At 39.3% G+C, this 21742-nt stretch overlaps 1 protein-coding gene across 3 annotated transcripts in view; it reads left to right on the top strand.

The window, feature by feature from the left end:
* The window catches only part of LOC124121803 (ATP-dependent RNA helicase cgh-1-like), a 24772-nt gene extending 3030 nt beyond the window's left edge, over positions 1 to 21742 (top strand). For all 3 annotated transcript variants that reach the window (XM_046484877.2, XM_046484878.2, XM_046484880.2), the window contains exons 4-11: positions 1750 to 1984; positions 3957 to 4100; positions 4910 to 5004; positions 6338 to 6460; positions 7001 to 7129; positions 11950 to 12130; positions 13070 to 13223; positions 13917 to 21742. In XM_046484877.2, the coding sequence (XP_046340833.1) occupies positions 1750 to 1984; positions 3957 to 4100; positions 4910 to 5004; positions 6338 to 6460; positions 7001 to 7129; positions 11950 to 12130; positions 13070 to 13223; positions 13917 to 14067 (1212 nt within the window). In that variant the 3' untranslated portion in view covers positions 14068 to 21742. The remainder of the gene's footprint in view (positions 1 to 1749; positions 1985 to 3956; positions 4101 to 4909; positions 5005 to 6337; positions 6461 to 7000; positions 7130 to 11949; positions 12131 to 13069; positions 13224 to 13916) is intronic.

Genomic DNA, 21742 nt, shown 5'->3' with positions numbered 1-21742 from the left:
ATATTTATCGAGTGTTATGCGCTTTGAAAAACTCTTTGTATCCCTTCAGTGAATTCAGGTGAACAACACGTATACATAACAAACTTGGTCAATAATAATATGAAATTTGATATGAAACATCACTAGACCCTATGACTTACCGTTAAAACTGTATTTCCTGCTCCCATGGGTATTGTTTTATATGCAGAGATTAAGATTACCGTGTGTATTTTCTCATAAACTAAGCCGGAAATAGTAATCAGCTGTGCACACGTTTTCTCCCAATCTACTGGTGATTCCATTAAAAAGTACCCAATGATACAACTTGAGTTTTGTTTCAATGGTCGGATGAAATTGCTTCTGAAATTATTGTTTTATCAGGAATAATATATTCCAATATCGTGGTGTTACTTTAGTTGCAGCTTTTACTATATTATATATTTGAGGGGCACGGGTGGCCCAGTCTTCTAAGGCGGTGCGATTCCTTGTGCAGAGTTGCGTCTCATGTGCACATCAGAAACCTATGATTGGGGGTTCGAATCCCGGTTCGCCCCGATTGTGTTTCTAGTTTTTTCAGCACCATACCTGTGCTCATGGGTTTCATCGAAAGTGGTAAACGTCTAAGATCTGCATCACTTCGGGCTTCCCCCCATATTATGCTGACACACCGTGATATAACTGGAATACTGTTAAAAGTGGCGATAAACCCAACTCGCTCACTCACTTTAAAAATATAATAACCATAAGGGTAGCACATTGGTACAGGTTAATGCTATTGCAGGATATTTTTACGTATGGAACAATTTGTCCAGTTACCGTAGGGACTTCCCCCCCTCTACATTGTATTTTGATTGTGAAGACGTTAAGTTGACATATAATAGTCAAAATGCCACAGATATGACTTTAACGAGTCAAAGTATGGCATTTATGATATATGTATCCAGTCCCTGGCAACTGAAGTTCATTTCAAGGCGTCAATATCAGTAATCTGACTGTAGTTGCTGTAAATAACGATGAGTTGTGTTTGACCTACCGACCACTTCACGCACGATTTTGCTGAAATTAATGTAAACAATATTGAATGAAACTGAAAAAAAATAATATTACAAACATAAGTCCAGATATACAATGAACCCGTTTTTCTAACCAGATAGTATAGTAATGGAAGTGAATTGCGTACTTCAGTTCAGATTTGTTGACTGGTATTTCCGGTGTTATCACGGTGATCAGGTAATAGTGTTTTTTGAGATGGGGAAAAAACATAGTGTCGGTGTAAAAGTTGAGCTTAATAAAAATGTAAGTTTTGGGAGCCATGTGTTACCATACGCTATAACCGAGTTAGCACAATATTGAAGGGTGCACTAGCGAGGGAACACTGTACTTAAGATTTGCGTTTTGTAACGTGGTATATCGATAAATAGGCCCACGTTTATTGTATCTCACCCTAAGTACATATTGTGGGTATTCCAGTTTGGAATTGGTCCCACCAACCAATTAGGCGACTGAATGGATCGGTGGTCAGACTGTACCACTGACTTTTTGTGTCATGGCACCCCTGACATTGTGGAGTGTTGCTCATGATATCAATCACTGGTTTGCCTGGACCAGACATGATTATTTACAGGCCACTGTCATATAGCTAAATGCAACCTTAAGATAACAAGGACAAAATGTGACATACATGCCATAGGATTGTACCGTCATTTTCAGCTTTGTGCTATATGTTCATGATGAAAGGAGATGTTGAGACCTTTTTTTTTGTCATTTCAGGATGTGACTAATACCAAAGGAAATGAATTTGAAGATTTCTGCCTGAAACGCGAACTTCTTATGGGTATATTCGAGAAAGGTTGGGAAAAACCCTCTCCTATTCAAGAAGCTAGCATTCCTATTGCACTAACAGGGCGTGATGTTTTGGCAAGAGCCAAGAATGGTACTGGAAAAACGGGTGCCTACGCAATTCCAATTATAGAAAGAACCGACTCTTCACGAGATGAAGTACAATGTAAGTAAAGTCTCTGATATATTGGGTGTTTGCAACTTACGAAATATAGTGTTGATAGCTCTACCTCAAATATTAATTATTTCCCTGAAATTGGTATACCAAGTGTTTGAAATAAGCACCTGCCCGTAGGTCCGTGGCAGGTAGATATCGTGTCGGACCTGTAGTTTTAAATTTTTATGGTTCATTATTATTGACTCACTGATACCCTTGATGTCATCAATACTTATATACAGATATTTGAATTGTCAGTTTGTGAGATTGCAATATGTGAAACAGAAGAGGGACTGATAGTTACCTTCCGTAATTGCAGAAGTTGCATAGCGCAACTTGTAAGCGTGGCGGAACATGTGGTGATAGAAGACACGCATACTAACTATTACATTTAATAATCATCTCTTCATTTAAAACGATTCTGTTCTTAAAGTATATGAATGAAACAAGAGGTTTTACAGTTGTTTTTCAGTGATTTCAACATTTCTTTCTATTTGTTGTGGTGTATCAAGATACCAGTGGTATCGTCAGTCCTTATCGTGAGACTCATATTGCAAAATACCAGGCGATACTCAGCTCTCGTCTTTATGGCGTACAGTAATATGAGGGCCTGAAGAGTTTAGTCAGGGCCTGCAGTCAGTCCTGATGGCAGCCTGACAATTCATTTTATTTCAGACACTGGGTGTACCCTATGTGGTACCCGGGTTAGAATAAGTCCCCATTGCTTGCCGTAAGACTTCAGATACGACTGAATTGAAGATAGGATGGTCAGGCTCAGACATGGCTGAAAGTGTAATCAGCACTGATGGCATGGGATGTGGACCATACCATGTTGACCATACCACTGATTTGCCTGTCCCATCTTCCCAAGGCAAGGGAGTTTACTGACTGTAAAAGTCTAGTTTCCACCTTTGCCAAACTAGGCTGGAATTATGGAGTTAATTTTCTTTTTTTGCTGGACTAATGAGTCTATGCATACATAGTCCGATCAATATCGCGTAACAAAATTGGCATCCGGTTCATAAACTGCCGTGCAGATTTTGGTTCATTGCCGGGTTTGCAAAGCATGTCTACCGCCAACTCAGCGTCAGCAGATATTTTCCAAATCTTTTCATATTTTTAATCAAAGTGCTCACAATTGATGCAATTCGCGAAGTAAGACCTGTTTCAGCACAGAAAATCCAGCCTAGTTCGGCAAGGGTGGAAACTGGACTTTTATTGTCAGTTAACCCCCTTGCCTCGGGAAGATGTGCCTGTCCCAACTCGGTTGTTTGCAGGCTGTCATGATAAAGGTGGAATGTTGCTAACTGTGGCATGAAATGACTTTCACCCATTCAATTCACTAGTTCAGTTCACTGTTAACATATTAAACGAATCTCTCATCCCGAAGTTCTCTATTTTCAAGCTGATGTATGTTTTGTTAGGTTTATTATTGAGGGCTTCAAATAAATTCATATTGTAGGACATTGACTGATTGTCGACTTGGAGATATTTGTCAGTAATATTTACTTCTCAGTTTTATTCAGTTCTATCAGCAGTAGAAACTAACAGTTTTACTCCACTAGTCCTTATGATGATGATAACATGTAGCAAAACCTATAAAAATGGCAAATTTCTACTAGTCCGTATGATACCTTAACTATTGGCCAGTTTGGCAAGGACAAAAGGGCTAGTGCCAATTTCTAACACTGTTTATCTTTTGTAGCGAAACTGTAGCATTGAGAAATAGTTCAGAATTATAACCTTCAAATGCACTATTCAGTAGTCTCGGGCTAACGGCCTAGGGTTAATTTCAAAGGCTAATCAGACACAAAAAAAGAAAACTATTTGATGTTTGGTGAAATAGTTTCAGGTTTAATTGTAAGAAGTGTTTTCATGTGTCATACAGGTATCTGTCCTCTTGAATTTCAAACAAATATTGGACATAGATTCATAATTAACCTCAACTTCTCTCCTTATTTGAGACATTTGTGTATTTCAGCGATGATAATAGTACCCACGAGAGAGCTGGCACTACAGACTAGTCAGATATGTATAGAACTGTGCAAGCATCTGGGCTGTAAAGTCATGGTCACAACCGGTGGAACAAATCTCAAAGATGACATCATGAGGTTGTATGATCCAGGTGAGTTGAGCAGGATAGATATGATGATCACAGTGTTCAGAAAGTGCTTGTTTAGTTGACAGTGTTGGAAAATAAATAAAAAACTCCATTTAATGATGAATACTTCAGTTCTGCTACTGAGACAAACTGCTGATATTACCAACACTGAAAATGGAGTGAGGACTTACATTTCCAAATACAGTCTCATGATAAATCAAAAGTAGAACTGTAAATTTCCAACAACATGTAGAAGTTGGCAGAAGTAGTTTTGCCAAAATAACTTGACCATAGAAGATGACCGCCTCCTTGGTTTAGTGGATGGTGCCTTTGCCCAGTAAGTGGAAGGTTAGTGGTTCGATCCACAGCAGTATCATTCAAAAAGACATTCAAATATGGTACTTTTTTTGTTGTTGTTTTTTGTTTCCTTGTCTTGCGCTCAGCATAAGCGGGATAAGACAAGGCCTGGTATATTCAGTCGGTATAGTGTGAGTGGGGTATCCATGCTTGTCGTAAAAGGTGACTAACGGGATCGGGTGGTCAGGCTCGCTGACTTGGTTGATGCATGTCATGGATCCCAATTGCGTTGATCGATGCTCATGATATCAATCACTGGATTGTCTGGTTCAGACTCGATTATTTACAGACCGCCGTCATATAGCTGTAATATTGTTGAGTGCGGTGTTAAACAACAAACATACTGTAATAAAAAAAATTCCTTTGTCTCAAAGTATGCAACAAAATGTACCTTATTTTTAGAAATGTCAAGGCAGAATTTTCACTCTTTCAGATGGAACCTGAACATTTGTTTGAATGTAACCTTTGTTTTTCAGTGCATGTTATTATCGCCACCCCAGGGCGTATCCTTGATCTCATGAACAAGAATTTGGTGAAGATGGGCAAATGTGGCATATTAGTTCTTGATGAGGTATGTTGAATGTTCTTAAACAGTTGACCATTGTGGGGAAGTAATGAAGCAGTTTGTGGTACTTGTTTGAACTTATGCATGAAAGTCAAGGGGTGCTTGCCATTACCCTAATGTTAAGAGTTAGGGGGTTCCTAGAATCAAATACTTTTGCAGCATACCTCAAGAATCCCCACAACCCCCCTTAATTTATCTAGACATTGACCCTTGAGAATGTGGCTTACCGTATTCGACTTAATTAGCGCCCAGGGCGCTCTCAAAATTAGAAATAGGGGGCTCTTATTAGAATATTATTTTGGTGAAAAAAACAGAGTTGAAAGATAAATTTCGTGGTTTATGCTGACAGCCTGAAATGTTTATATACGAGAGATACATTTTTCCAGAATTTAAATGCCCATAATTAAGGGTGCATATAACACACTAGTACGTATTATACGCGAATACATAAGTGTTGTGTACATTGATTAATCGGAAGGGGTGCTAACTACTAGCCAATATATTAGCAAATATCGCCGTGGGCGCTTATTAGAGCCGGGCGCTTATAACGTCGAATACGGTAATTTTTAAAGGAGTTTTAAAAAAATGACGGGGCCAAAATTCTGTTTTCTCCATTTAATGATGAAACATGATTTTAAATCCTGCTGATTATCATGATGTTCTTTTGGGATTATCTGAAAATGGAGAAGTGGAATTTATGCTCTTCTGCCAGTGTTGTAGTGACGTACTGGGCCCTGTACAACCAAGCTATCTTATACGCGTCCCTGTCATGCGCTATGTTGAAGTGTGGTAGTTAATGGTCATCTTCGTGTTTCTTTTGTGGCCCAATGTCATTTACAGATTGTAGTTGCTGTATAAATTGTAATCTATGCTGTACTGCAGCCTCACTGCATCACTTTCATCAATTATCATTGTAAGACGTTAAAAGATGGTACTTGTTGTTACCCTGTCTCGCGCTCGGCATTAAGGGGCTAAAACAAGGACTGGTCTGCTCGGAGTCAGTATACTGTGTCTGTGTGGAGTATTCATGTTAAACTGCGGCATGGTATCTCAGTGAGCTAGTACTATAAATCGGCATCAGTCCGGACTAGTACAAGCAGCCACACAAACACACACACGTACATGCACGTCGCTATATAAGTGCAATAATCTTGGATGCGACGTTAAACCCCATTTCACCTCACCAGTACCATACCAATGGGTTTTCACCGAACACATCATGACTGAAATGCTGTTCAATGGAAAATTGAAGACTATTTATTCTCATTGCCCAGTTATTAAAGTAACTGGTTATCGTTGCTATGAAGTGTGTGAGCCAGTGTTGATGCTGTGACTTCAGGCAGACAAGCTGTTGTCTCAGGACTTCAAGGGGATGTTGGACAACATTATCAGCCATCTACCACCAGACAGACAAATCCTGCTCTACTCGGCTACCTTCCCTCTTACTGTGGAGCAGTTTATGGTCAGTATGACTTAGCAATCTTAGTGTTACACCTGAAATAATACATGCATTGTAATGATTCATACTACATAGCTGCCAACTCTCCTGAAGTTTGTGAATTTGCAACTAAATTACTAAAATATAATTTCTTAATTCATACAAATGATATGTAATTCATTCAGGTGCAGTGGCTGCAGAATCATTAAGGCATTCAGAAGCCACAGGAATTTAATGTTGAACACTGATAAGGCTTTAAAAAAAAGAATTGGTTCTCAGGTAATGACTTTTGAAAATACAGTGCGGGCGGGCGGGCGGGAGGTTTTGTTTTTTTTCTGCTGCCTGAGAACCAAGACTATTATTTTTTTCGCTTAATAGATATTAACCAAATTCAACTAGCAGACATGTCATAACTTTCTTTCAACCGAACAAAACTTAGAATTGGGAATAAAATGATTTTGTACACATACAACATGTCGACAAACGGAGTCCAACTTTGGACAATGGTTACGACATACCCAGAGTTGAGCATGTGTTATCAAAGAATGCTTGTCTGTATTGCAGAGGAAACACTTGAAAACCCCCTATGAGATTAACTTGATGGACGAACTGACACTGAAGGGTGTAACACAGTATTATGCATTTGTACAAGAAAAACAGAAGGTTCACTGTCTCAACACATTATTTTCAAAGGTAAGTTCAACACGTTACTACACATGAAAGCCTGGTGTGGATTCTGGGTCAGTGTGGCTAGATGTTTGTGTGAGGTAACAGATTCGGATCAGATGCCCTGAATGACAACCAGCACGGTTGGCACACATTTGAATGACTTTAAGTTTAGATTCTACCTTTTTGCATATTTTATATGCCATCCCTAATCAAATATCTGAAAGTAAATATATTTGATAGTTTGAAAAAACTGTTTAAAAAGGTGTTCTTAGCTTTCAACTGTATTTCCTCTGTTAGATGCCCGGCTTACAGGACATGCCTCCGTCAAAAATAGAAGCCTGGGTCTGGAGTAGAGGCCGAGTCCATCATTTGATGAAGTTTATGATCCCAATCTGGTGCCTAATAATGACCGTTTCCTGCAAATGTACCCTTTATGACTAGATTTAAGGATCGGATAATTTATGAGTGTGCCCGCATTAAACAGAATAAACGCTTAGTCTAGGGATTTACCTAGACCTACTCTGAGGCCAAAATTCAGGCTCAAGTCTGCAGTAAATAATTCTTACTGATAGGATCTGTCAATACCAGACCAAATGATCTGGTATTGAAAGATCTGGATAAGTCAGAATCCAGTTTAAACAGATTCCACTGTACTGATATTCTTGTTGCATAATATCATAACTTAACATGTTGAATATGGCTGACTAAAGATCACTTTGAGCTCTTGCTGATGAGAAGCATTTCTTGAAAATTTGTAAAACATGTCATGATGCCGGTCTCCATTTGATGATGAGTACCTTCAGTTCTGCTACTGAAGATTATGCTGACTTTACACTTCCTGAAAATGGAGATGGTACTTACGAGAGCAAGTAATTTGACATTTGAAACCTTGGGAATAGGTTCTAAGTGAATTTTAACTTCCAACTGGATTACATTTTGAATCTTTTTGTGATGTTGGGAGCAAGCAGTAGAGTAATTGTTGATAACCATATCATTTTAGGTATTGTTTCTGTCCATTTCAGGTTGATTTATTGACACAGATGTACTCTTTAGAAACTCTTTTTCTTACTAACCACAATTTGGGTTTTTGAAGTGGAATTATTTCTGAAATTTACTTAAAAATTGTGCTCTTCAAATTTCCAAGTTGCTATGAGTCTTAATGGGACTTAATTCTCAGTTTGACAATACTTACACACTAGTCACCAAATGGTGACTCACTGGATTATTTGTGTAACTCCCAACTGAATACCTGTCAACCTCTGTATTCTTTAAATATGTTGCCAGTGGTTGCTCTATTGACATGTTTGAATTGTGAATATTTTCTGCACCAATTGTTAGAAGTAAGTTCATTTACAAATCCATATACGAGATTCTTAGAATGTTAAACTGGCCAAATTTGACATTGGGGTTGTCAATGTGTGCAGTTTTAAGAGAAGGTTTTGGATATGCCAACTCCATTTAATGATGAATAACTTCAGTTCTGCTACTGAGAATATGTGCTGATGTTACAAACACTGAAAATGGAGATCTAGACAAGAACACACTGTATTCTGTGACTGTCAACAACAGATCTTGATATGGTGCCGATGTCTTGATTTGACTGATACTAAGAGTACATACTTGAAGGCAGCGTTAGAAATTAGCGCTAGTCCTGTAGTCCTTGCCAAACTGCCCAATAGTTAAGGTATCATAAGGACTGGTAGAAATTTGCAATTTGTAAGGGTTTTGCTTTGTGTTATCATTATAAGGACTGGTGGACTAAGACTGTTTATTTCTACTGCCGGAAGGTCAAAATGCAGCTTGACGACCCTGTTTAATGTGCTGCTGTAGCCTCTGCCCACCAGAATGTACCTTCCACTAAAGACATTTCATGTCGGCAGTGTTAGAGAAAATTTTTTGCAGGGCTGCCTTCAGCACCCTCAAACTTTAGAAGTTGTTGACCCAAACTAAACTCTTCAAGACCATATTTTAAATACTGCAGCTTATTGTGACATAAATAGACATGTAAATCTATGACAGGCTGTAAGGACCCATACAATTTTGAAACTGACTGTACTGGAGGTGGTCAGTTTTTCCCTGTATGTGTATAAGATATAAAATTACCTATATTGACCTGCAATTACCCAATTGAATGCAAACTATGGACTAGGCTGATCCATGATGCCTTTGACTTTTACCATTAGGGCTGTGACAAGGACACCTTCACTTTCATACTCCTAATACTCCTAATACTAAAATGCAGTGTTTGAATTAAATCATAAAGGTCAAGGGGTTGTTTTCATAGTGTTGAGAATTAAAGCTTTTGGGATTCCTTGATTCAGTTACGCGGGTGCCCCAAATTGTCCCTAATCCTGAGAATGCATTGTCTACTCACTATATGAAGGGAAGTTCCATTTGGTGATGATCAACTTCAGTTCTGCTACTGACAGACAGTGCTGATACTACCAAGGCTGAAAATGGAATTGGGAAATTATTTATGTGTATGAAATGCTATGGACTAGTGACAAAGTTCTATCATAAACAAGACACCAGGGTTTTATGTGACAGACAAATGTGCGTCCAGTACCCACAAGTGTAGAAAATTGACGCAAAAATACTAATTTACTGCATCCCAAGGGGTGCACAATAATATTCATAATGTAGCTACAGTGTATCGAGCAATTATGGGCGTCTGTCATTTCATCCATCCATCCATCATGACCACTGTCCACATGATCACTGATTCGTTACTTTACTGGAGACCTCATACTGCCTACAGTGACCCTTAAAATTAATTTTGGCGGGTCACCTGGACCCCAATTTTGTAAGTCAATGTTGGATTGTTGTTTAACGCCACATTCAGCAGTATTCCAGCTATATGACGGCGGTCTGTAAATAATTGAGTCTAGACCAGACAATCCAGTGATTGATATCATGAGCATCGATCCACTCTATTGGGATCGATGACATGCATCAACCAAGTCAGCAAGCCTGACCACGCGATCCCGTTCACTGCATTTATCAGTCATAGTGTATACATGATTTTATAAGTGTACGTATACGTGTATACCCCTAAAATAGTAAAATAGTAAAATGTTCCAAGTCAAGTGGTACACCTGAACTTTCATCTTACAAAGTTTTGTACAACCCACCATTGGTCATATCCAGCTATTACAATTCTGCAGGCCTTTTCTTGACTATAAGAAATAGAATTGGTGTGGGAGCAACAAGTCTGTCTTGGTCACAGTAATCTGACCTAGGTACTATTGGTCTATCCCTTTTTGAATTGATTAGCCTTGTACAGATCAATAACAAAAAAATAACACTGCTTGCGGGAAGAGGCTTTTCACAAGAACCTTAGTGTAGCTTTTGTTTCATAGAAGGGAAGCCACATTCCATTTAATGATGAATACTTCAGTTCTGCTACTGAGACAAACTGCTGATATTACAACACTGAAAATGGAGTGAGGACTTACATTTCCCAATACAGTCATGATAAATCAAAAGTAGAACTAAATTTCCAACAACATGTAGAAGTTGGCAGAAGTAGTTGTTGCCAAAATAACTTGACCATAAAAGATGACCGCCTCCTTGGTCTAATGGATGGTGCAACTGTCCAAAAGTTCACATACAGTTGGAACTGGTGAAACGTTCTGTATATAATGATACAAACACCATGTCGGCAGCAGATGTCAGTGAAAATTCCCAAATTGGAATTACAATTTTCCACTTCATGTTATACTGTAAAAATGTGATGGCTTTGTAGATAGGGACATGTATTTAATGTTAACTGACCAGTTTGAGAAAAAATATGATTTGGAATCCTGGTTAGATCCCTGAAAACATGAGGGAACTCTGAAACTGAAATCATTACATAGCACTACATGCTATTTGTTGGCATTGGTGAACAAGAATCACTGAATTCTCAAAGGAAAGGTGTTGCTGATCTGCTAGTTCAGAAGTATATGAGAATGTTTTATTCGGTTTTGTTAACTATTTATTGTAATAACAAAAAGTTAAAACACAAATATTTTTCAAAAAACTCTTGAAACATCAGAAAGTTTGTTGGTCTCATTAATGTCTTGACTTGCTAAATTTTATGATCAAATAATTTTTTGTGGCTACTTTATGTTAGATTAAATGAATTCAAACTCCATTTTATGATGAATACTTCAGTTCTGCTACTGAGACAAACTGCTGATATTACCAACACTGAAAATGGAGTTAAGTTCATGTACAATGAAAACTTGTATACTCGTCATTAGGGTAGTCAAATAATCCCCTGTTTACATCATTTCAAGAATATAATCATGAAAAAAATGAATGCACAAGAAAATGTGTCGTTCATACGCCTCTCATCCAAGGGTAGAGCAATGTTATGTAGACGTCATATTATGAATTATATGATAATAAACAAACGTTGTAAGCACCACTAAGTCACTTCAGGTTTCTTAAAGGCCATTTCTAGCACACATCTGTTAACTCCATTTAATGATGAATACTTCAGTTCTGCTACTGAGACAAACTGCTGATGTTACCAACACTGAAAATGGAGTTAAGTTGTAAAACTTGTAAATTGGACCTAGGGTAGTCACATATAATCAGTTATCTAGAAACTGCAAAAGTTATTGTGTTATTGGATCTTGTAAGCTACTGTTTACAAAGTTTTCTAGCTTTGGCTACAGACTAGTATTTGTAGTGAAAGGTGTTGTGGCACTTCTTGAAATCCCCACATTGATACAATGTGTGAAGTCTAGTCTTGGCATCGGGCTTAAAGAGTGCTAAAACAGCACTGCCGTTTCATTGGAAACTTGTTCAACATTTGAATGTTTGTTTGATCATTTTGTAACGGTTTCCTGCTTCAGCTCCAAATCAACCAGTCCATCATCTTCTGTAACTCGACAAACCGTGTGGAGCTGTTGGCCAAGAAGATTACAGAGTTGGGTTACTCCTGCTACTACATCCATGCCAAGATGAACCAGCAACATCGTAACCGTGTGTTCCACGACTTTAGGCAGGGGCTCTGTCGCAACCTCGTCTGCTCAGGTACTTGCTACGTCCATCTTGTAGTTCCATAAGTCTTGTGTGGATTTCCTAAAGAAGAGCATTTTAACTGCTTCTTGCTTGTTTCTTGGGTTGTGGGTTGGAATACAGGGGTCGATTTTTTACTGCTGGCCTGTTGGCTCATGGCCTGATACAATTACAAAAGGCCTGCTGAAATGTAAATTAGATGGCTAGTCAAAATTTCACCCCTTCTCTATGTACGTTTCATTTATTTCATTGGACACAGCTCTTGAATTTTGTGACGATGAGGAAATATTTAGGGGGATGAGGTTGTGTGAATGGTTAACTAAGAAACATATCTCTCGATCATCTCGGTAGAATGACACAACCGGTATCCATTTTGTATTGTGTACAACAACTTTCTTTAGTTGCTCATAAATCGTCACGAAATGGGATAAATGGAAGCCAAGGTTTAACCTGAAGTGTGCATGAAAAGATGTGCGAGGAGTTTGAAAATCTTTAGAACTCCTGTGTAACTTGACTGTGAGGCGGCTTCCATCATTTATTTGCAAGCCAGTTTGGAGAAGGGCCAGTAACATTTAAAAGGAGCAAGCCCTGCTGGCTACATACGAATTTGTTGTTAAATCAACCCCTGGAATATCAGATTCACCTTGAAAATGGTGCGGGGTCGGTCGGGTAGCCTAGTGGTTAAAGCGTTCGCCAGTTACGCCGAAGACCCGGGTTCGATTCCCAACATGGTGTGAAGCCCATTTCTGGTGTCCCCCACCGTGATATTGCTGGAATATTGCTAAAAGCGGCATAAAACCGTACTCATTCACTCACTCACGGATTATGGTGCCTTGTTTGTCAGCATCATACCAGTGCCCGTGGATTTTGTGAAAGTGGTGAACCTGCATCACACTGACACAGCCTTCAAAGTGGTGTTACTGGAATATTGCACACCGGTTTGTTTATTTTCAGATCTGTTTACGAGAGGTATTGACATTCAAGCTGTCAATGTTGTAATCAACTTTGACTTCCCGAAGCACGCAGAAACATACCTCCACAGAATTGGTCGATCAGGAAGATACGGCCACCTTGGCGTTGCCATAAATCTGATTACTTATGATGACAGGTAAATATGGTAGTAGACTTGAGGGTTGTAGAGACACAAGAAGGCTGAACATATCAAACTGTGTAAACTACAATATCAGCAGGATGTTCAAACAAGCGGAAACTTCTGATTGGCTTACAATTGGGGAATACCACTTTTGGGAAATTCCCATTCTATTTTCACTAACTCATGACAATACTGAAAGTTATCAGCCCTAAGTCAGAATGGGTTTCTATCGAATGACAGCTTCTAGGCCAATGACCATGGTTGAAATATTCACATTGTATAATAGAAGCCCTTCCTTGGCCTTAGTTGTGTCTAAAATATTCCAGCGTAGAATAGGTCTTCAGCAACCCATGCTTGCCGTAAAAGGTGACTATGCTTGTCGTAAAAGGCGACTAACGGGATCGGATGGTCAGGCTCGCTGACTTGGTTGATGCATGTCAACGATCCCAATTGCGTGGATCGATGCTCATGATATCAATCACTGGATTGTCTGGTCCAGACTCGATTATTTACAGACTGCCGTCACATAGCTGGAATATTGCTGAGTGCGGCGTTAAACAACAAACCAACCAACCAAACTCTGAAAATAATCATTAAGATTGACAGGTTCTCTGAATTCAGATACTAGCAGAACATCTCAAGGACTCTAAATACCATTCTTAATTTCGAACGCTGCCTCATTCACATGTCATAACATCTATCTTTCAGATTCGCTTTACACAAAATCGAGCAAGAACTGGGCACAGAAATCAAACCAATCCCCAAACAGATTGACCCCTCATTGTATGTGGCTGAGTACGGAATGGAGAGAGAGGATGATGATGATCCACGCACAGGGGCAACAGCCGGGGGCAACTGAATCAGCCACCGTCCAGCCCCGCCCTCTCCCCACTTCCCTCCCTCCATCCCTCCTCCCTCTGTTGACTACAGCAAATGCCAAACCCTGTATATAGACTTGTACCTATCACACGAAGATGCAGCGGAAGATGCAGCAGCAGCAGTACCACACCCAAGCCTGACCTACCGGCAAACAGTGGGTAAATCAAGCCATTGTCAGCGCTGGAGTGCTCTTTGTTTTTGTTTATTTTATTATTTATTACTGTAAACGACAAGGCTGATGCCTTGTCTGAGTGCAACTTCCAGTTTTGATGTTCAGCTCATGATTACAAATTTGAAAGATGTCAGGATTGCGCTTTGGAGGACTTGAAGACGAAGCAGTTGCTGGAAGTATGAGGACAGTGTTTCTTGTTTGGAGCTGTTGAGTTTTACTTTCTGTGCATGCTGAGTGCTGTCTGCTTGTTAAGACAGGACTAAGATTTGAAGACGTGCGTTCAAATGGTGCTCATTTGTTTCTGATGGTTTAGGATTGGGTTGTGTTAGAAAAACTTGAGAAAAAAACAATGAGAAGACTAGGACTACCCGTGAATTAAATGCTTTCTGGAGAATACCAAACTTGTGAGACTGGAATCCTTGACCGATCCTACACTCAAATTGACAAGTTTACTTGTTAGAAGTTGAACCCTTCTGACAAATGCTATGTTTAATTTGCACCTGGATTCCCACAGGCAAACTGTCTACAATCTGAGTCCAAGATACAGTCTTGCATTGTCCCTGTTGCCCAGCTCTCCATTGTTGGAATTACATTGACTCAATTTGAAGCAGTACTGTACATAAAATACTTTGCAGCCATGGAAATATCATCAGAACTTTCATCACTCTCCTTAATCATAATCTTCATTCCTTGTCGGGAATTAAATCTGTTTCACACCAACTGGTCCATACAGATTGCCTGTCTCATAGGGAGCTGTGGCATGCTAAAGACAGGCCTCTTGCATGTCGTTGTGCAGTGGGTAAAATAACTTGAGACAAAAGCTATTGCACTTTTCAAGTAAATGCATGTATGGGCCACATATTTCTAACAACACTTTTCACATGAGAGGGGACTGTTAGCTTGCCCGGAGAAACACTGCTTGACCGTATTACATAACAATAGCTCTGAATAGGATATGCATTGACAACCCAGGGCTCGATTTAGCTATATAAAACATGCATCCGTGCAACATATTAGTGAAAATTGAAACCTTAATGCTTAAGTCTACATGCACCAAGAGCATGTCAAAATCTTTCAAATATGTGTCTAACACTTACTCAGCAGGGTCTTTGAAAACATTCACTACCACTAAGCTTTGTTTGCCATACTACATCAATAATCCGTGTGTTATGTATTATTTGTCATGCTTTATTGGGCTTGACGTCAAACTGGGTACTTCAAGGTTATGTGTACGTTTCAATTTTGATAAATTTACGGTAACAGTGCCATCTGGTTTTTGTCTGGTGCAACTAGGTTTTCATGTCAACATGCACCTGGTGCAAGTTAATTCCAGTTCCTTAGATCGAGCCCTGCAACCACACATAGCATTTACTATACAAGAGCTGTTAAAAAACACATGCAATATGATGAATGGAAAAATAATCTTTATGCATGGACGTGGCCTGTCTTTACCATTGCTTTGCAGTGAGCCTACAAGATTCACAACGGGGAAACAAATTCCAGGGGATTGAAAATACATGTACATGCAGGTCACAATGTGTTAACTGGTGAAAAATCAGCCTTGCTTTTTCACAGTTACTAGTAACAAGTCCACTGACTTTGTTTTGGCTTGTGTAAAAACTATTTTGATCTTCTGTCGTTGAAGACTTTTAAACCCCGAACTAACCATTGTTCATTGAAATGCCAAAGTAACTTAAGCAATGCAATGCAATGCAATGCAGATTTGAAAACTAGCCATGGCATCCAATGGTATGCTGTGTAAGAACTTATGGCTTCTGTTGGCAGTGTAAGGACTGCAGGGGATCTGAATGTAGTTGATGTGAAATGCGGTTTAGTTGTGCTTTTGTATGGTGGAATTGTTGACTAACGAGGTGTGTTTGACTGTGAGCCTGATAGAACAAGTGTTGACAATTCTGCCATGTAGATGGATCACCTGCCTCGCTGGACTTTAGTTCTGATGAATTTTCCACTTCTAGAGAGTTTGTAATATATATTTTTGTACAGACAAATTCTCATGTTGAGGGACTTCCATAGCACAGACTGACTGACCCAGGAATAACTGGATTTGTGGCGGTGATGATGCACACTAATGTTGTCTCAAGTACTGGCTAGCAAATGTGAAATGAGATAGGACTCTCGAGCCAGTACCTAGGGCAGTGTGCACTGTGCATTTCATTCTGAACAAATCTGCTGCCTCCTGCTGAGATATGCCAAGGTACCATTGTGTAAATATTTCATGGAAGTCGGTTCATGACCTACATATCACTTGATCATCGTGTATTGTGTGACGTGAGTAGGGTGCACAGCTCTGTACGGACCTATCTGTGCGAGAAGGCGACAGCTCAATCGTCATGTGCTGCCTGTACACTGGGAATGGATTCTTCTTCATCATGTTCATTCCAGTATTGACATCGAGCAGCATGTTTTCATTGCATATGTTACGACTGAGTGATGGAGACTGTTGACGAACTGAAGTCCCAGGAAAACATTAAACTTCATTGACACTGTACAGTTGATGTAGAAATCAGTGTGTCATGGCTGTGAGGCCACAAGTCATCGTCGTCCATGCAATACATTGTGAGGATAGAGACCTCTTGATGCTGGTGAGCGGCCAGCAGCCGAGTCAGGGTGACCAGCCACTGACCGTACAAATTGTGTGAGGAGTAAGCAAGGCCAGGCCAGTACTCGACTAAAACAGGACAGATGTAGTGCTGACCAGCTATCTTCTGACAGTGGTGTGATCATGAAATGGCTAAGAGACAAGAAATCACAAAACTCTTCAAAGAGACAACGACTCTTGTGTCCCAGGGTTGAAAATCTACTCCTAACAAGGGTAACCAATCGTTCTCAACACTGGGGACAAAACCACCTCTCATCTGTATACTACAACATGGTGGCAAAAAGATGGTGTTCTTGTTCCACGTGACAACCTTCCAACATAGTCTGATTCAGATGTAAATCTGGTTTGTATTGTAGACATGAAGGTGAAGACCTGTCGGTTTGTCCATGATTGTGGATTTCTAATGTACAAGATAGTCATTTTTCAGGTTCTTACAGGGATGTTACAAGAGGTCTGTGGAGTATGTACAGATGAGAGGCTTGTGTCCAGCTGCCACATCTTGGTCATCAGCTCTTTTTGGAACTGTCCATGTAGGTCCGCTTGACCACCGCTAGTAGTTTCTCCACATGTACACAGGATGGTTGACCATTTGCAGGGCAGTTAGTGGTCAAGCTGGCCCACATGGACAAGGACATTGCAGGGACTGTTGACCGAACAAATGGAAGCTGAACATGTTTAACTTAAGTATAAAAAAAGATGTAATGCTGGTTGTATGTGATGAGAGATATTTCGTCATATCATTCTATGCTTGATAGATAACCATGGGTAATTGAAAAATCTTGTTACGAAGATGCCAAACTTGCAAAGTATTTTATTGAAAGCAATTGGTCGTCACAGAAACAACTTGTCAGTCCTTTCAAATTCTGAAAAATATTAGAATAAGAATATTGTAGGATTTGAAAGCTTGACTTTTGATGACACTAATGACTGACTAATCTCCACTTACATAGAACCACATTACTTGCATTCTGAATTATACCCAATTTATCCCAGGCTGATAAGAATCGTACACACTTGGTATGATTACGAAAATCAAAATGTTTCAGCCTATGGCTGAGTGTATCCGATATTTGTGTGTGAAGATAGATACTGATGGTGAGGAATGTGGGAACAAAGAAGTAGTAGAAATGCTCATGAAATCCTGTAGGTATCTTGAAGATGGCAGGTTGGAGAAGAATGAGATCTTACATTTGTCTTTCGTTCATATGAAGCATCTACATTGAACACAGTGGTCCCCTTATTTTTCACCTTCAGCATATTGAAGCGGTCGATGGAAACAACACGTCCCAATGATGGTTTCTTCTGAAGTCAGGGATGAGTTGGGTAACTTTGTTTATTGTTACAGAAAATACAAACTACCAAAAAAAAACTTTTAAGTGTTACCTAAGAATATGGATGTATGAAACAGTCTCATATTTCTTGAATCAACAGTGGTGGTTGCCAAAATAACGTTCTGTGAGCACACTTAGTTGTGATTGATGCTGTTGGGAAATGATAGTGTTGATTAAAGAAAGATTTTATTGTTTCATCATTCAGGTTGGACACCAGTGACAGCTTTGAAATTAACGTGAAAAGAAAACCGTCGTGTCCACAAATATGGCCCATTGTTTTAGTAGACCTACCATGTATGTTTGTTATACCAGACTGTCACAATAACATGCAGGAACCATATAAATTTTATTTCTGCTGGGCCATATGTATAAGTTTGAAGTTATTTATTTGGTTTCAATTTAAAATTGCACTTTGAAAAATTTTCCAGGTCACAAATCTTATCAATTTCATGGAGATTAAAAAGTTCAAATGTGAAATGAAATTGATAGATTTGTGATTCCTTTCTGCCTGTAGAGGCATATTGTGTTAGCGTGTGTCAGCAAGCATCAACAGGCTTCTTGGATCCTTCACCCAACCAGGAGGTGTTGACTATTTTATCAAGCCTTTTCATTGAAACAAGGAAAAACTGAACGTATACACCATCACCGCCTCTTCGGTGCTTGCTGGCACAGCATGGAGACTAGGTCTCTACCACGTTTGGGCTACCTTGAGAAGTTTCATTGACCACAAAGCTACCTGCTAGTTGAAACAAATGCAGTCATATTACATGTCTGTCTGAAGTTTGGAGAAAACCAGGAGAGCAGCGGACACTATTGCACCTGAGGTAGATTAAATTCAGCTTTGTGGTCTTCAGACTTTTCAAGGTCGTCCTTATAGGCAGCTGTGATACTGCCTTAGTAACCATGGTAACGTTCCTTTTGATGTTGCCATGGTGATGCTGAACTGATCACATTGCATTGTTCTCCTGCTTTCTATCAATGTTACAAAATTGTGAGCTGACATCAAATCCTTGTATTTGACGGGAAGGGCATGAAAAGAGACGGTTGGTATTGCCAATATTAACAAATGTGCTGGGTTGTTGTATTTATGCTCTTGAAAGGAGGTCAAATGTTCTCAAAGAGAAGGGAAGAAAGTGCCCCAATCCACAAAGTGTAACGCTAGGACACCGATCTGGAGAGCTGGAGTTTTGATAGTCGTCGCTGTACTTTGTGGAGCGGGACCGTGCGGTTTTCAGTCTGTCCTTTCAGGCAAGTTCTGAACCCTTCATTGTCAACACTGGCGTAAATGTTAGTAGTTTGGAGAAGGTTTGTGTGATGTGGTCAGTTCACATTTATTGCAAGTTGAGGGATAAGGCCTATGGCCATGTTTAAAGGGAAGGGAGTAACACTTGTTGGGAGGGTGGGACTACTAGCATCAAAATAGCATCAACATGAAAATTGCTGGAAGATCAAGTCAAATGTAAGCTTTATTTTCACATGGCCCATTCTCGGAGGGTGTCGAATTGAGGATAAATTATTTCAAGAGTAACGTTTGAATCCCGGTTCTATCGAACAATGAAACTAATGGTTTAAACTTTGGGTCTCTTCCTTGAATTCCAGCTTGAAGAAAGAATCTAGGAAATTGAATTGTTGCATAACAATTTCATAAGCTCTACATTTGGAACACTTGTGTACAAGGATGCAACTTGACATTTTTATGCGACATCCTAACTCTTTCCATCATTCTTTTTTCAGATGTTTGACTTGAGATGTTGATGAGCTGTTTTTAACAGTTAACGAACCATTTTTGAATGGTTTTTTTTTTTATCAAGGGTAGATGACAACTTTCTGGTTTTACTTTCATCTTGCTGCCATACAAAAAGGTGTTCATACACATGAAGCTCATTCTGTATGTCAGCAAGGCGAGTCTTAGCAGGTCAGATCATAGCCATTGCATCTCTTACTTGTATAGGGCCACTGACAGTTTATCTTGCAACAGTACCAAACATTTATCAAGATCAATATTGATTTAGCGATAGTCTAGCAAAGTTACATTTTGTGGCATTACCTGAAGACAGATTTGACTAGTACAGTAGCTGCTTGCTTGATATGGGTACATGCATCTGGACCAAAACTTTGCATTGAAAGAATAAAGAAGTTTAAGTCAATAAATCTGCTATCTCCACTGATACTACAGCTTCTCAAATGCCAGAAAGATGACCTGATGATCTGACATACTGGTAGTGTTTGTCAATAATTTGAGGCTGTACCTGATCCAGGTACTTGTTTAGGTTAAGTTTTAATTATATTCAATGTAACAGGATTTTGCTGTCAGAACTTATAGTCCAGCTAGGAGGTGAAATGTCTATGATCTACTCTGCAAAATACCTTGCTTCTCTAAAGGCCTTCGCACCATGTCTTGAGTCTATTGATCTTTTGTAGTGTTGTCATGACAAGAAGTACATAGCATCAGATTGAGAATTTGAATAGAACAGTCCAAACTGCCCACCACCTGGGATACTAATGGTACCTGAAATATCAGCCATGAGTACCATATTGCTAAATTGTAGGGTCATTTGTTTTTTGGGGGGGTCATTGCCCTGGGTCCCTTGGCAATCTGAAGCTCTGTTAACATGACTCTGCAACATACACAGTAGTTAATGATGGAGGCTGCAATGGTATCAAGTCACAGGTGGTCCTCCTTTGAGTTTTGTCTGATTTCTATGTAAGAACTGTAGCTCACTATCAGGATGCTGACTGTTATGAATTCCACTTGAAATTATCAGTAGTAGTTCTAAAGGATATTGACAATTACAGGAAATAAAGACTATTTTTCTAGTTGACAAGTAGTTGTCCAAAGACATCATGGCCCACAAGCTATTTTGTCTGCATAAAAATTCAACTTTGCTCATAATCGTCAGTGATCTTACAGATATTCAAATTTTGGTGTTTTGAAATCCATGTTTTTTTCTGCCAGTATTAACTGTCCTATTTTCACATGTTTCTCTAGAGCTAATGTTGTTTTTTCAATTTCTACATGAGTTTGGTTGAGTGATTAAACCTCTAGCGTGTACTTGTGCTGAGATGGCGGATGTGTTAAAACCGCAAATGAAATTACGTGTTTTCATCCTTGCGTCCTCCTGCTGCACCAATACCGGATTCAACCGAAACATTGCAGAATATTGTCAAGATGTCGATCTTTTATTCCCGACAACGTTCTTCAAAATAATTTATGAACTTTGACAGTCATAGGTCTGTTTCGAAACATTACAGCTTGGGCAGTCAGAGCAGCAAAAAGTAATTTGGGAAACACACTTTCTGTGGGGCTGATTAGTAAAAAAATATTTGTGTAAGAAATAACTGGAGACTGAAACTGGTATTTGGAGTTTGTATGGTCAATATCTTAGCCTGTTAAGTTGTTTGTGCAGCAGTAGTGATGTTTCTGTCCTATTTGTACACACTTTTGTCTCTGTCCATTGTCAACGTTGACTCAAGTGCCTTAATCATCAAGACATGATGCAGATGCTGAATAAACCTTTTTTTTTCTTTCAAA

Source organism: Haliotis rufescens, unplaced genomic scaffold, assembly GCF_023055435.1.
Source record: "Haliotis rufescens isolate VD_foot unplaced genomic scaffold, xgHalRufe1.0.p SCAF_18, whole genome shotgun sequence".
Taxonomy (NCBI): Eukaryota; Metazoa; Mollusca; class Gastropoda; order Lepetellida; family Haliotidae; genus Haliotis; species Haliotis rufescens.
The sequence above is the reverse complement of the archived record's forward strand: the minus strand, read 5'-3'. Positions and strand labels throughout refer to the sequence as shown.